The sequence below is a fragment of the Myotis lucifugus genome, unplaced genomic scaffold (assembly GCF_000147115.1).
Source record: "Myotis lucifugus unplaced genomic scaffold, Myoluc2.0 scaffold_52, whole genome shotgun sequence".
NCBI classification, from domain to species: Eukaryota; Metazoa; Chordata; class Mammalia; order Chiroptera; family Vespertilionidae; genus Myotis; species Myotis lucifugus.
In genome coordinates, this window is record NW_005871100.1 from 1,041,150 (window position 1) to 1,057,976 (window position 16,827).

The window sequence follows — 16,827 nt, forward strand, 5'->3', positions numbered from 1 at the left end:
TCCCATTTGACAAATGGAAAAACTGAAACATAGGACCTTGCTCAGAGTCAACCAGCTCAGAGTTGACCTTGCTCAGTGGTAGAACCAGGGGTTCTGGCTCTAGACACCACGCTTTAACCACTATACTGGTCTGCTGATGTATATAAACCTCATATCGCTGTTGTAAGAATTATATCACCTGTGCAGAAAAGCTGACACAAGAGAGTGTTCAAAGTTATTAGTCAGTATTAACACTGATAAAATATAAGTCAGAGTAAGTTAGCTTTGGGTTTTAAAACTTAAAGTACAACTGAAGTACTCTTTAAGTGCAAGCAGTTTGATATATGTTCTTTCTCTTTCCAACTCTTCTCTCGGGAGCAGCCAGAGTGATCTTTGGACATCCCAAATTGTCCTAAACCCTCCGATGACTTCCTTTGCAACTAATTCCAACATTTCACCATGACCTACACAATCTCCTATGACCTCATCCTTACTCCCACTGTGCTCGGATCCTCCTGGTCTTCCAAGGACATCAGACATTTCCCATGCACTCTTGTCTCTGCAGCTCATCCTTCGTGTCTCAGCTCAAAGATGACTCAGAAAGGGCTTCCCAGATGCTTTAATCAAGTAATCTTCCCATGAGTCTCTGGAGCCACAATATGTAAATTTCACATTTCTGTGTTTACCTGTCTATTATGTGTTCCTTCCTCTGGATTGTAAACTTCCCCACAGCCCTGCCACACTGTTCTATTACTAACCCAGTGCCTGGAACAAATGTCTCCTTTCAACAAGTATGTATTTACTGTCTTTCACATGTAAGCACTGGAACTGTGAATTAATACACAGGATAGGTAGGCAATGTGGTGCGTTAGCAAGTGGTAAGTGCTATGGAAAAAAGCAAAACTGGAAGGTGGAGAGGGAGGGAGGGATGGGTACAGGGGTACAAAATAAATTAGGGTGGTCAAGGGGGACCTCCCTGAGAGGGAACATTTGAGCAGAGACTTGAAGGATGTGAGAATGGGCCATTAGGGATATCCAGGAAGAATATTCCAGGTGGAAGAAAGTGCAAGGATCCTGAGGTGCAAGCATGATTGAGTGTGCAAGGAACATCTGAGGACCAGTGAGGCTGGGCTGAGTGAGAGGAGGGGAGGGGAGGAGAAGATGAGATCAGAAAGGCCAGAAGAAAACTGTGGGCCTTCGTACAGACTTGGCTTCGACTCCAAGAGAAAGGGGAAGTCGCAGAAGAGTTTTGAGCATCGAGGAGCCCAATCTGATTTCTGTTTTAACCAGATGCTCCGGCTGTTGAGTTGAAGACTTTGTACAGAGAGTAAGGGGGCAGAGCCATTTAAGCCCGGGGAGAGATTGTGGTGCTTTGGATCAGCGTAGGAGTAGTGGAATTGCCCAAAAGTGGCTATGAGAGGATTTGCTGACAGTTTGGTTCTAGAGTGTCAGAGAAAAAGGAGAGTCAAAATCTTTGTTGAATGGATAAATGGATGAATAAATGAAAAGAAAATGACACACAGCAAATCCTATTAAACAGCAGGATTGGGATTTAAAGCAAGGGTAGTAAGGCATCAAAATGCTCATAGAGATCTTAACTTTCTAGAATCTGACAGTCTTTCTTTAGAAAAATGCACCTATGTAGCCACATGCCAACTTTGCATATAGTCGTAGGGAGCTCCAGAATCTCTTGAAATCCATCGAGGAATCCCCTGTGTTAAGAGTGCCCGTATGTCATCACACAAGCAGTGAACATAAAACTTGATTTCCAAAAATGGAGTTTGCAAAGGACTTTTGTAAAAACATCTCTTGCATAAAGTGCCCACTTCAAACTTACAAAATGAATTAATGTAACAGGAAAAGGCAAATTGTGCTTCTGTTTTCTATGTTTAAAAATAACCATTACAAAATAAATAAATAAATAAATAAATAAATAAATAAAAATAACCATTACATTGTAAACATTTATGCACCCAACATAGGACACCTAAATGTATGAAGCAAATCTTTATGGACATAAAGGGAGAGATCAACAGTCATACAGTAATGGTAGGGGATTTTAACACCCCATTGACATCAATGAATAGACCTTCCAGACAGAAAATCAACAAGGAAACAGTAGAATTAAATGACACACTAGATCAGATGGATTTAATTGATATCTTTAGATCATTTCACTCCAAAGCAGCAGCATATACATTCTTTTCAAGTGCATATGGAATATTTTATATGGTAGAACATATGTTAGGACACAAAACAAGTCTCAATGAATTTAAGAAGATTGAAATCATAGCAAGTATCTTCTCTGGCCATAGTGGTATGAAACTAGAAATCAATCACACACAAAAAATTAAAAACACACAAAGACATGAAGGCTAAATAACATGTTTCTAAACAATGAATGGGTTAACAATGATATCAGGAAGGAATCAAAAGATACCTTGAAACAAATAAAAACACAACAACCCTAAATTTATGGGACACAGTGAAAGTAGTTCTAAGAGGGAAATTCATAGTATTACAGGCCTACCTGAAGCAATAAGAAAAATCTCAAATAAACAATCTAACTTTACACTTAAAAGAACTAGAAAAAAAAAAGCTCAAAGTGAGAAGAAAGGAAATAAAAGATCAGAGCAGAAATAAATGAAATAGGCTCTAAAAAAAGATCAATTAACCCAAGAGCTGGTTTTTTGAAAAGATAAATAAAATTAACTAACCTTTAACCAAACTCATCAAGAAAAAATGAGAGAGAACCTCCCTAAAAAATAAAATCAGAAACAAAAGGGGAGAAGTAACAACTGACATCAAAGAAATACAAAGGATTGTAAGAAAATATTACAAACAACTATATGCCAAGAAATTTGACAATCTGGACAAAAATGGATAAATTCCTAGAAACATACAGTCTTCCAAAACTGAATCAGGAAGAATCAGAAAATCTGAATAGACAGATTGCAATTAATGAAATTGAAGCAGTAATAATAATTTTAAAAAAAAACTCCCAACAAACAAAAGTCCTTGCTTGGATGGCTTCACAGGTGAATTTTACCAAACATTCAAAGAACTAACATCTATCCTCAAACTATTCCAAAAAAAATCAAGTGATGGTAAAATTCTCAAGTCCTTTTACAAAGCCATTATCCTAATGCCAAAACCAGATAAAGACCTACAAAGAAACTAATTACAGGCCAATATCCCTAATGAACATAGATGCTAAAATCCTCAACAAAATATTAGCAAACTGGATCCAGCAATACATTAAAAAGATCATACACCCTGATCAAGAAGGATTTATTCTGAGGATGCAAGGTTGGTACAATATTTGCAAATCAATAAATGTGATGCACTGCATAAACAAAATGAAGGATAACATCACATTATCATACCAATAGGTGTAAAAAAAGCATTTGATAAATTCCAGCACTCATTTATGATAAAAACTCTTAGCAAAGTGGGAGAGAGGGAACATACTTTAATATAATAAATGCTATATATGACAAACCCACAGCTAACATCAGACTCAATGAGTAAAAACTATAAGCATGTCCATTAAGATCAGGAACAAGATGTCTGCTTTCACCACTCTTATTCAACATAGTACTTGTAGTCCTAGCCACAACAATCAGACAGGAAGAAGAAATAAAAGGCATCCAAATTGGATAGGAAAAAGTAAAACTGGTCATTCTTTGCAGATGACCAGATGACATGGATATTGTATAATGAGAACCTTAAAAATTTCACCAAAAAAAACTACTAGAACTGATAAACGAATTCAGTAAAGTAGCAGGATACAAAAAAAAATATCCAGAAATCTGTTGCTTTTTATCATTCCTATATAATAAAAGCCTAATATGTAAATTGTTCTTTTGGGCAGTCATTAGACCGGGAGTTCAACCGCTCACTATGACGTGCACTGACCACCAGGGGGCCGCGTGAAATATGGCAGGCATCCGTGATGCGCTGCGACCTCTTACTGGCTACCTAGGGGTGGGGGTGATGGGGACAGAGGTGCGGTGAGAATGCAGGGTGTCTGCCGAGCTCGCTCTCACTCCCCCTGCTACCCTCCCCCAGGACGCCAGGGCTCGCGTGCCAGGAAAGCCCCCACACTCAGGTTCTGGGCGCCCATGAGGAGCCCACCCCACACCCATGTGGCCCCTTCCGGGTGAGCTGGGCCGTAGCTGCTGGGACCACGGGGGCCGGTCAGGCTCCCCAAGGGTTCACACAGGAGCTGGTCTGCGAGGCTGGCCAGGAGAGAGCACGCTGCCCACTTGGCTTCCATGCAGTGCCACTGGGCGGCCCAGAGGCCCATCCTGAGCCCAGCCCACAGCGTCTGGCCATGCTCACTGCACCTCTCTGTTGGGACTCAGATGCTATGACTCAGGTGGAGGGGGACACACGGGGGCCCCAGGGCCCAGGTACCACCCAGGGCCTGGAGGTCAGCTGGGACCTGCCCTTCCACGCCAGATGCTCATGCTTCGATCACCAGCCAGGCCTAGGGACCGCACCTGTGCACGAATTTCTTGCACTGGGCCTCTAGTACACCAATAATAAACTATCAGAAAGGGAAACTAAGAAAACAATCCCATTTACAATTGTATTTAAAAATAGCTTGAATAAATTTAACCAAGGACATAAAAGATCTGTACTCAGAAAATTATAAGACACTGAAAAAGGAAATTGAAGAAGATACAAAAAAGTGGAAGTATAGACCATGTTTGTGGATAGGAAGAACTAACACAATTAAAATTTCCATACTACTCAAAGCTATCTATAGATTCCATGCAATTCCTATCAGATACCAATGGCATATTTCCCAGAACTAGAACAAATATTCCAAAAATTTATATGGAACCATAAAAGACCCCAAATCTTAAGAAAGAAGAACAAAGTGGGAGAAATCATACTACCTGATATCAAACTATACTACAAGGTCATAGTAATCAAAACAGCATGGTACTAGCATAAAAAAAACAGACATATAGATCAATGGGACAGAATAGAGAGCCAAGAAATAAACCCATGCCTTTATGGTCAATTAATTTTTGACAAAAAATTCAAGAATATATAATGGGGTAAAGATAGTCTATTTAATAAATGATGTTGATGTTATGTGCAAAAAAATGAAACTACAACACCTTCTTATACCATATACAAGAATAAGCTCAAAATGGATTAAAGACTTTCATGTTAGACTAGAAACCATAAAAATCTAGAAGAAAACATAGGTAGTAAAAATCTGAGACATTTCTCGTAGCAATATTTTTTCTAATGTATCTCCTTGGGCAAGGGAACAAAAGGACAAATAAACAAATGGGACTACATCTAACTAAAAAGGTTTTGCACAGCAAAGAAAACCATCCCAAAATGGAAAAAATAAAAAATAAAACACTGCATGGAAGAATATATTCACCAATGATACATCTGACAAGGGTTTAATATCCAAAATTTACAAAAAACATATACAACTCAACACCAAAGAAAACCCAAACGATCCAATTAAAACATGGGCAGAGGACCTCAATAAACACTTCTCCAAAGAGGACATACAGAAGACCAATAGACATATGAAAAGATGCTCAATGTTATAAATCATCAGACAGATGCAAATTAAAACCACAAGGAGAGATCTTCTCACACCTGTCTGAATGCTATCATCAATAAGTCAACAAACAATAAATGTTGATGAGAAAGTGGCGAAAAGGGGACCCTTGTGCACTGTTGGTTGATGCAGCCCCTGTGGAAAGCAGTATGGAGGTACCTCAAAAAATTAAAAATGGAACTGCCTTATGATCCTCCGATTCCACTTCTGGGAATATATCTGAAGAAACCTGAAACACAAATTCAAAGGAATATATGTACCCCTATGTTCATTGTAGCATTATTTACAATAGCCAAGATTTGGAAGCAGCCCAGGTACCATCAGTAGATGAGTGGATAAAAGAGCAGTGGTAAGTTTACATAGTGGAATACTACTTGGCCATACAAAGGAGAAAGTCTTATCTTTTGTGACAGCATGGATGGACCTAGAGAGCATTATGCTAAGTGAAATAAGCCAGTCAGAGAAAGAGAGAAGTACTATATGATTTCATGTACACATGGAATCTAATGAACAAAATAAACTAACAAAGAAAATAGAAGCAGACTCATAGATACAGAGAGCAGTTGACAGCTGTCAGAGGGCGGAGATTGTGGGGCTGGGTGAAAGGTGAAGGGATTAAGAAAAAACAAACAAACTCATAGACACAGACAATGGTATGGTGATTACCAGAGGGGAAGGGAGTAGGGGCGTAGAGGAGGATAAAGGAGGGATAAGTGGTGATGGAAGGAGACTTGAATTGGGGTGGTGAACACACAATGCAATATACAGGTGATGTGTTATAGAACTGTACACCTGAAACCTATCTAAGTTTAGTAACCAATGTCACCCCAATAAATTCAATAAAAATGTTTAAACCATTACAATGCATGTGATTCAAATATAACAATAATTTCTAATTCAGTATCAAAGAGTGCTAATTAGAGACAATAAATAAGTCTTAATATCTGTAAAAGTCTAAAGGAAACTACATTTGTTTACAGGAAGATAACAAAAGTTAATAAAGCACCATTTCTTTTATATATATATTTTTATTGATTTCAGAGAGGAAGGGAAGAGGGAGAGAGAGATAGAAACATCAATGATGAGAGAGAATCATTGATTGGCTGCTTTCTGCATGCCCCCTACTGGGGATCAAGCCCACAACCCGGCATGGGCCCTTGACCACAATCGAACCTGGGACCCTTCAGTTGGCGGGCCAAAATGGCTAGGGCTTAAAGCACCATTTCTTTACCACTGGATGGAATTATAGTAAGTCGGTCCAATAACACCGGTTTTCTCAAACTAGTATAAGCTTTAACTGGCCGGTTTAGATGACTATTGAATAACACACTTTAAAATGCATTCAATAAATTCGGTTTGGTGATAAAATAAAGACTATGCTCCATGAGGCGAAATAATGAAAGGTAGTTCTGGAAAGGACTGCGGTGCTATTTTGTGTAAAGGCTAAAATAGAAGACGGGATGTTGCAGTGTTTTGTGAGCTGTATAAACAACAATATGATTTACTGCATCATAATAGTACAATTCAGTCTCATCTTTGCCCTGAAGTAAAGGCAGAAAAGCAATCCCAGTGTTGCCCTCAAATTATTTCCAGACTGTCTGCTTAGTCTAAATAATCCTTGTGTGTAGAGGTATGGGTAGATACGCATGTATGTACATACAAAACATTTAGACATCTATGTGAAAATCACAGGCACACCTTCTAAGGTTTCAAGGGGAATAAGGTTGCTCTGTTTTGCCTTGTCATCTCAATACCCGTATTCAAATCCCATGGGCTGTTTTCCAACGTGCAAGGCTTGCCACAGCCGAAAGACTCTTTCAAGCCAATGGAGATGACGGAGTTAAAACTCTGGGGATTAACAGGGGGCTGGCACACAGCTTCCTGCTACCCTGAAGCATTTGTCTAGGAGCTTAAAAGGGAGGTGGGCAATCGAAAAGTTGTCCAAAATCTATCTCAGGAAGTACCCTACTTCTCAGAGAACACTCTTGACTTGAGGTTTTGGGGCCTGATCCTGCCCGGTTCTACATTCTGTTGACTCACCTTCTACCCTCAGACAGCTAAAAATGATGCCTGTCATGTCTCAAACTGATCTCTTCAATTATGAGGGGACCGTGGGAAAGGGAGTCGATAGAATTCCCATTTTCCAAGACACGGGTGCCAGCTGGATGACCTAAAAATAATAGCGTTTTCATCTTCATTTGGACTTTTGGCTGCAGTTGCCTCACAACTGAGTCAAATTATATCCAAGTTCTCAGTGGGTCGGTTTTATAAATGAAATATGAATATTTACCCAGCGAAAGCAAGAGAGAGGCACACGGGCAGACACTGGGCACTTTAAAGAAAATCTACTATAAAATGTCATGGCCCCAGAAGCCAAGATCATATCTGTTAAATTAAGATCAAATTGAGTTATAGATGTAAACTTTGGTGTGCAGTGGCTGCTGTAAATGAGAAAACACAGGAAATGATGATAACGCACTCCCCATACTCGGAGTATTTGTCTGTAATTCAGAATGTGTCTCTGTTTGGAGCACTGGTGTTAGCATGCTTTCTTAGCAGAGACTAGCACAGCAGTTTGGTGTATGTTATGAATGCATATTAACAGCACAGGCATTTGCATATCTGGAACTATCGTAGAAAATGCATAACAAAATTTCTTTTGAAAGATTATTGTACAAACACACCGAATCCTTGTTAAATCTTGACATAACAACTTTTTGTTTTCCTCCTTCTGGGGGGAAAAAAACAACTCTAAGATATTCAAACAATAGATTACTGCATAGAAAGCCTCCACACAGAGTCTTTCTGCACGCGCCCCCCCCACACCCCAGCCCATCACCACCAGCACCAAAGGATTTTATTTCATGTTCAAAGGCAGAACTAGAACAGCCCCAAATGTTTTCATCAGAAACTGTTTCTCATTTGTCTGCGCATTGCAAAGATCAAATACAAAATCTCTTCTTGCTCTGAGCTGCGTTGGTGATCATTTTCTACTGACATGTCATGTTCTCCATTCCTTGGATTTTGATTGTCTCGTTCCTGAGGCCTGTCATACAGCGCGGCTTCTGGAGAGTTTGCAAGTTTAGAATATGGTGCCACATGCAGCATTCATGATAGGGCTGTCTGCTTTGTGGCTCGTGACTCTGATACTTATGTTGCTTTGCATTTTAAAAATTAAACCACACGAGAGAACACACAAAATTCTGCCCTTGGTCTTCCTAGAGAAATTCTCCGTGCTGACATTAAAAGTGTGTGCAGCTTGTAAATCAAAAGCTCTATGAAATATACTCAGTGCACCCATTCCCAGTCATGTTCCCTGAAGCAGCACATTTTGAAATGCCTTGGGGATGTCCGATTTTTAAAAACCATGAACGAGGTCAACCTACCTATTTTAAGTTATGGATTTATGGCCTTCCTTTTATTTTCAATTTGCATTTGTCATTAGATCATTGAGGGGATAAAATTATCCTCCTTTACTTAGCACGAGTCTCCTTTTCCTCAACTTCTCCATCTTTTCTCGGACTGTCCGGGCAAAGGCGAGTCACTGCGAGAGGGCCGGAAGTGAGTGCGGTATGACAGAAGCAAAACCGAATTTAGTTCCAGGTCCCCGGTGCCCATCTGGAGCCAACATGCATTAAAGCAGCAGAATTCTAAACCTTTCAAAAACCGGGATTTATAAGGGGAATGCTAACACAGATTCAACAGTTACAACTCTGCCAGGGATTACTTTAATACCAAAAGCATACTGTCTCACTTTGGAGAAAGCTTACTCCGTTGTCAAACAACAAAGGTGCTGTTGGTCTACGTTCAAACTTTTCTTTTTTAAAAGCACCCTTTTCTCTTTACTGACAGGCAATCTGGAAATAAAATGTCCTTTTTGGGTGGGTGGGTGAACGGGGGATGCGGCAGGGGAATAAAGGGAAAGAGGGGAAGGTGGAGTTTGCCTCTGGCTTCACAGTTTGTTTTCTTTATAAAGCTTTGTCAGCCCCGCTGAACTGTTCTGCCTGCTTTTGTTAAAAAAAAAACACACCAAAGGGAGGGGGGGGAACATGGGGAAAAACAGATAAATATGAAATAAATCTGGCAGGGAAAAACAACTGGATGCGAATATAAGAATGACAAGCTATTTAAGTAGATGTTGGGCTAGAGGGAGAATAATGTGAGAAGATTTTTAGGAGAAAGGGAAAAATCTGGAATCTCAAAACAAACAAACAAACAAGAAAGCTAACCTTTGATTAAAATACTCCGCAGAATGCCAGGGAGAGACAGACAAAAACCTAAGGGATGATTTTTTATGTTTATGGTGCCTGAAATGAAATGAGAAGGAACAAGCGAGTTCGTGCTGGAAAGAGATAGGGGCCAATAAAGAGTGAAGTTGTGACTTTGGGGAGAGGACACGAGGTAGCTGGAAATTGTTCACGGTGGACTCGGAATTGCCTCTGCATTTGAGACACAGACATAAAGCATCTCTCCGGGAGAAGTTGTCGAAAGGTACCTGCACATGTAGAAAGGGGAGCCCCTGCGGGTGCCTCTCACAGACCCCAGATGGAGACACTGTTCTTTTATTCCAAATTCCCGGGAAGCACGGAAGTCTTACATGTTAGTGAGAGAACACACAGACACGCACCGGTAAGTTACACGCCATGAAACAAAACAAGGAAATAAGGAGACCCCCGTCGGTCCCTGTTTGCTTACACAAATCTTAGTTTGGTTAAGTATCTCAAGACCATGTTCTGATTTCAGCTCCTTTTCACAGCGCTCTTTCCCTGGGTACCCAGGTGCACAAATGGGAGGGTGATCTTCACAAACCGTCCACAGCAGTGACAAAAGAAACCCCTCGCTCACACAAAAGCCCACCTTGGAAAGGAATGGAATATTAACGACTACCTAACAGTTGCACCGTTGGCAGGGCAAGGCTGAGCACCAGCACAGCTCTTCCTCCAGATTGCCCGTGGAGCCGGAGCAGCCCGAGGAGAAAGGCACCTACTGTCTGTGAAAGGCTCGTGCGGATTTTTCCCCCTATCAGTCTAACCTTCTGTGTTGATGCATGAATGCTGGTACCCACTTACAGGGATGCCAGATGATCAGTGCAGAATGAAGGTCCCAAGAGAGAGGATCACATGGTTCTCTCTGCCCTGTGACGTCACTAGCAGATGGCATGGGTACCAGCTCTGGCAGTTGGCATCAATGTCACTTTTTAGAGATCAATGAGATAGTGCAGATACACACACACAGATCTAGAGACTCCAGGCGACGATGCGACACTCAGCCTGAAAAGATTTGGAAGATCCAAAATGAAAACTGATTATTGAATGAAATTAAAACCTAAGGTAATATAAATAAAGATATGCTTCCATTGATGCTGGCTTTGCATGCAAGTATTTAAAGATACAGTGTCACTGTCTTATAGTATTTATATGCTCTTTGCCATTTATAAGTTATCATATTTCATTCTTAGGATGTGATTATCACATACTTTCACTGCTACTGTGTAACACTGCAAGTATGTGGACAGGACATTACTAAGAGTGTGTGTGTGTGTGTGTGTGTGTGTGTGTAGATTGTTAAATTGAAAAGTGTCTGTTTTATTTAACATGTTTATTTGTTTGTAGACTTTAGATGAAAATACTTGCTGTTTCACCAAACGAAAGCCAAAATTGCATTTGAAACGAATGATTTTCCCCTTTCATTCAGGATTCTGAACACACGTGCACAATTGCAGTCAGAATCCTTGGACCGCTCCTGTCAGAGATTAGCTAGAGGGAGACTTCCGTGGCTTGCAGAACAAAAACACTACGCGAGTGTTTTGTGTCCGGGATAATTTGAACAGCAGTAAACAGACAATTATGTGTAGAAAAAAATGTAAATGTAAAAGCAGTCTCAACATTTTCTTTGATTTAAAAGAATGCCAGTGATTTTTATTTGTTTAATTTATTTAAGGAGTTTATTGCAAATTAGCCCAATCCTCCCCCACCTCCTTTTTTGTGAGGAAGCTGGGAAATAGTGCATTTTTCTTTGCTGATCAGAAAGAAATCAGTTTTAAAATGAGCTCTGGTTAATTTTTTCTTAAATTTGTGTATTGCAACGGCCACTTATCTAAACCCACAGTTACATAACACAGCAAATAAAGTTAAGGCTTTTATTTTTAAAACCCACAAATTCATCAGCAAATGGAAAGATAACACTTTTTATTTTAAAAACTGGTGTCTCCTCTCACTTCCTACTCGGGGGGGATTGGAACTAATGAAATTCTGCATTGCTATATCATGTTTTGCATTTGCTTAAATTCCACAGTCTTTTTTATGTATTTAAAAAACAGTAAAAATTCAAAGAGAAATGGAGATGGGGGTGGTATTACTATACATGCCTCATGTTTTATTTTCTTTTGCTAATTTGCCTGTGTAAGTTAATCCTATTGCATGTACTAATGTTTGTTATAATTATTAGTCTGTCCCAACTAGAAAATTATATTTAATGTAAAAAAAAATTAGTCCCCAAATCGGTCTTTTTCACGTGGTGTGTTTATTTTTGTATTTTTATGATTAAGTCATTCAATATGTTTAAGTGTAAAAATGCAAACACTTTAAATATTGTGCTGGCATTTTTTCAGGTAATTTAAGATAAGAGAGCCATGCTAACACTCCCGTTTGATGAGTCTGTTATGATGCCAGAACCCCAGATGTGCAGAAAGTTTTCTAGAGAATGCGAGGACCAGAAGCAAATTAAGAAACCGGAAAGCTTTGCCAAACAGATCGTCCTTCGAGGAAAGAGCATCAAAAGAGCGCCCGGAGAAGAGACCGAGAAAGAGGAAGAGGAGGAGGACAGGGAAGAGGAAGATGAAAATGGGTTGCCCAGGAGGAGGGGTCTTAGGAAAAAAAAGACGACCAAGCTGCGCCTGGAGAGGGTCAAGTTCAGGAGACAAGAAGCGAACGCGAGGGAGAGGAACAGGATGCACGGCCTCAACGACGCTCTGGACAATTTGAGAAAAGTAGTCCCCTGTTATTCGAAAACCCAAAAACTGTCCAAAATAGAAACTTTACGGCTGGCCAAAAACTACATCTGGGCACTTTCGGAAATTCTAAGAATCGGCAAGAGACCTGATCTGCTCACGTTCGTCCAAAACTTGTGCAAAGGTCTCTCCCAGCCAACGACAAACTTGGTGGCAGGCTGCCTGCAGCTCAACGCCCGGAGCTTCCTGATGGGGCAGGGCGGGGAGGCCGCGCATCACACAAGGTCACCCTACTCCACCTTCTACCCTCCCTACCACAGCCCCGAGCTCACCACCCCCCCAGGACATGGGGCTCTGGATAATTCCAAGTCCATGAAACCCTATAATTATTGCAGTGCATACGAATCCTTCTATGAAAGCACTTCCCCTGAGTGTGCCAGCCCTCAGTTCGAAGGTCCCTTAAGTCCTCCCCCAATTAACTATAATGGGATATTTTCCCTGAAGCAAGAAGAAACCTTGGACTATGGCAAAAATTACAATTACGGCATGCATTACTGTGCAGTGCCACCCAGGGGTCCCCTTGGGCAGGGTGCCATGTTCAGGTTGCCCACCGACAGCCACTTCCCTTACGACTTACATCTGCGCAGCCAATCTCTCACCATGCAAGATGAATTAAATGCAGTTTTTCATAATTAATGAGGAAAATGAAAATAAACAGTGGTCATTCACCTCCCCCGTCTAATTAAGACAAAGCAGATGCTTGTGGGCTGAGTAATTGGCACGGCTCTATCTAAGGTGTTTACTAGTTCCTGAAGTGTGTTTCAACTATTGTGAGAATTTTCTATGTCATAATAAATCTCTTTTCTTATGAGAGCTTCTTTTCCTTTCCTTTTGTCTGTAAAGCACTGTGATTCTGTTTCTACTGGAAGGATTTTTTTTCCTTGTTTTCTTTTCTTTTAAATTCACTTAATTTGTTTGAAAAAAGGGTGTCTAAGAATATACTGTTGAATAAAGACATGCACACAGCATAACTCAATGTCTATTTCAGTTGTACAGTAACTATAAAAATGCATGTGATTAAAATAAGACGAATAAAATGATGTGTTTATAATGATTAGGAATTATATATTATGTATCTCTGAAAAATTGGAAATTTAAAATATGGAGAATAACACCCAGCTGACAATGATATTGGAAGGTGCATTTGAGGATGGGCGACAATATGAAAAAGCTATGCAATTTTCTCTTTATTAGGGACAAGTCTAAATGCATTCGATTGGTAACCATTCCTCTTCAGGTGTTTGCAGATGGGACAACATGATATTTGGGTAGGTGCTGTCATCATTTTGGAAAAATTATTTCAATCACAAAGACAACATTTTCAGCACTTGTGTTGTGTTGTTCAGAAATTATCTGTACAGGTTTGTTATCACAATGTATACTTGTGTTTTCCACACCACATTTTTAAAGCAATTAAACATAGATATTTACACTCAGAGAAATCATCTATTAGTGGTGATATTTCTGCATGATGCTCATTATTTCCTGGTGCACAGCTGCTTTCTGTCTCCAAAACTCCCTCCTTCCTATTCCAGAAATATTTCTGGATTTCAAAACCGTAAGAGATAAAACTAATTTCTTAAACAAAATGGCCAAAGCGCTTACAATAATTTTTTTTTAAAGTATCTTAAATGAAAGGAGAGGAGCCCATGCACATTAAACATCCTGGGGAAACAATGATAAATCCTGGTAACCTTCAGCTCCAGCCGAAATTCGGTGGCAAGTTTCCAGCAAACACCAGAGTGGATGTTAAAAAGGGAGGGTTGGACTCTGTGCCCTTTAAATAAGTCTGGACGATTAGAGGCTAAATTCTGTGTGATTAAAAGTTTCTGACAAAAGGCCACCAAAAACCTACTTGAATGGCGCCTGGCGAGCTCCCCCTCTTAAGCAGAACTGCGCCTCTCCTAGGATCAGAACCAAGGTGGCAGTGCCCTCCCTCCAGAGGCCCCTGGTGTGGGTTTGCCTCCCGGGGGCGGAGGAGGCGCAGCTGCGACAGCGGGTCCGGGCAGCTCACCCTCTGAATTGAGTCCAGCGGTGGCGGGAGGGAGCCTGCTCGGACGGGTCTGGGCAGGGGGTCCTGCTCCACAGGCAGGTGACTCGGGAGGGGAAGGAGGCTGCTGCCCGCCGCCCCTCCCGCCTCCGGGGTCACAGGCTGTACCTGCACTGCTGTGTCCCGTCTGCAGTGGGCGCCTTGGAGCCCGGGGTCCCAGACAAGGAAGGGACTGCGCCATCTGGGAAGCGAGCGGGTCTAGAGACCCCACTCTGAACCGGGGCAGAGCAGACCTCCTGGGGGCCAGGACCGGAGAGGCGGGACAGGGGGTCACCCCTTCTCCCGTCTGCCAAAATGGGGGACACGGAGTCAGCGGCAGTTTGCACTAAGAGCTGTCCCCGCCCTGCTGCCCTGCTGTTCCCACGGCTGGTGGGACATCTTGAGCCAAGGCTGGGAGGCGCGCCCCATTCTGCGGGGATGAGGGGTCGGCCGCCCAGCAGTTCCCGCTTCAGAGCCGGGCCTTGGGCGCGCAGCAGCCGCGCTCCGAGGGGCAAAGGCACCAGGCGCCTAAGGCACCAGGCACCGAGCAGCTGCTGGCCTGGCGCAGGACGCGACAGGTCCTGAAGGCGCCCTCCGCGGGTGTGTGAGCGCCTGTTCAGTCAAATTCCAGGCGGGCAAGGGCAGAGGGGCCGGGGAAAGAGGGGGAAGAGTGCCTTCCAGGCACGAGGACAAGTGTGCCCGAGGTAGCGAGCCCTCTGTCCCCTGTCTCCACGCTGGAGTGACTCTGCGTGGCTTCCTTGCAGATGCGCACAAACCTGCCCCGTCTGGGACTGCGGCCAGGATGGCCCGGCCTCTCTAAGGCCACTCACTGCTCACCGCGTCTGAGCAAAGGACAAGAAAGTAAGGAAGCATCTGCACCTGGGAGAATATGGCTTAAAATAAATGTTAAAAGCAGTTCTGTTTAGTCACTAGCAGAGTAGCGTCGGTCTCTCTCCCCACCCCCACCCCGTGCCGCAAGGTGACCTGGTGCCCCGGACTGAGATCAGCATTGCGCGTGCTCGGTGCTTTTTCGGTCCAGACAGCCTTTGAAATCCACCTAGACTTCCCAGGGTCACAGATCCATGTGGGAACCAGCGACTGCCACAGGAGATGATTCTCCCGGCTCCTTCTGGCAGCGGGGAGAGCGAGGGAGAGAAGCAGCTGGCTGAACGTCTGGGGAAAAGACAACCGTTCAGATGGAGCGTCTCAGCTCAGAGCTTTGTTCCCAAGGAACTCAAGCAAAAGAGTGGGGTTTCCAGGCACAGACCCTAGAGATTATGAAATGCCTTCCATATTTGGATGCACGAATCCCATGTGTGCTCTCTCCTTCCGCGGCCTGATGGAAGCTGGGATACGAGGCTGTGTGTGGGACTGATCCCTGTGGCCTCACCAGCCTTCAGACCCCACTGGTGACTCCTGGCATGGAATCACCCAACCTCCACGCTCATTGCTCCTGACCCAACATCCTCCTTCCAGCCCATGTCCCAATGCCAATGCCAATTTCATCCTCCCGGCCTGCTTCCATACACCCGTCCCTTGGAATAACACCTTTTGTGGTTCTCCTTTTAATTTTTCACTCAGCTACATCTTCCCTATCAAAACTACAAACAACTGCTAACATATAGCACACTCGAATTTACATAACATTTCTCACCTATTCACCCATTTAGCCCCAGGAACTTTATCATGAGGTAATCAACCGTATGACCCTGTTTTACCGGAAACAGAATCAGCAAAACCACGTCCCTTGTCCGTGGGCACAGTGCTAATGGCACAGCTGGACAAAGCCAGTCCTCGGGCCTTCCTCCTTCACTGGCTCCCAAGACCTGATGCATGGGGTCTCTAATCCCCTTTTGCAACCTGATCTCCCATTTCATTATATCAGTAGTTTTCACCTACTTTTTTTTTTAAAGCATCAGTGCACTTTGTTCAAATAATATGTTAGAAGTTAATGTACACATGAACATGTTACTGCTCTGATGAAGATAGGTGGGGAGGGTCAGGAGCCAAGATACCCACCCTGCCCAGCTCCTGAGATGTCTCTGAGGTTGAGCCCATTTATTTCCTATCTGTCCACCTTTGTGTCTTGCACTGTTCATCGGTTTAAGATATCCGCATTTCTATTCTCCATCTTCTCCAATTCATGTGTTTCAAGGCCACCTCCTACATGAAGCCTCCGATCCCTCTAGTTTCATGCTGTACACTCCATGT

General features: G+C 42.5%; 1 protein-coding gene across 1 annotated transcript; it reads left to right on the forward strand.

The window, feature by feature from the left end:
• The first annotated feature begins 10,571 nt into the window (after positions 1–10,571).
• NEUROD6 (neuronal differentiation 6) lies at positions 10,572–14,022 on the forward strand. Its single transcript, XM_006088726.1, has 2 exons — positions 10,572–10,908; positions 12,189–14,022. The coding sequence occupies exon 2, from the start codon at positions 12,210–12,212 to the stop codon at positions 13,221–13,223; it is 1,014 nt and encodes a 337-aa protein (XP_006088788.1). The 5' UTR covers positions 10,572–10,908; positions 12,189–12,209; the 3' UTR covers positions 13,224–14,022.
• The last annotated feature ends 2,805 nt before the right edge of the window (positions 14,023–16,827 follow it).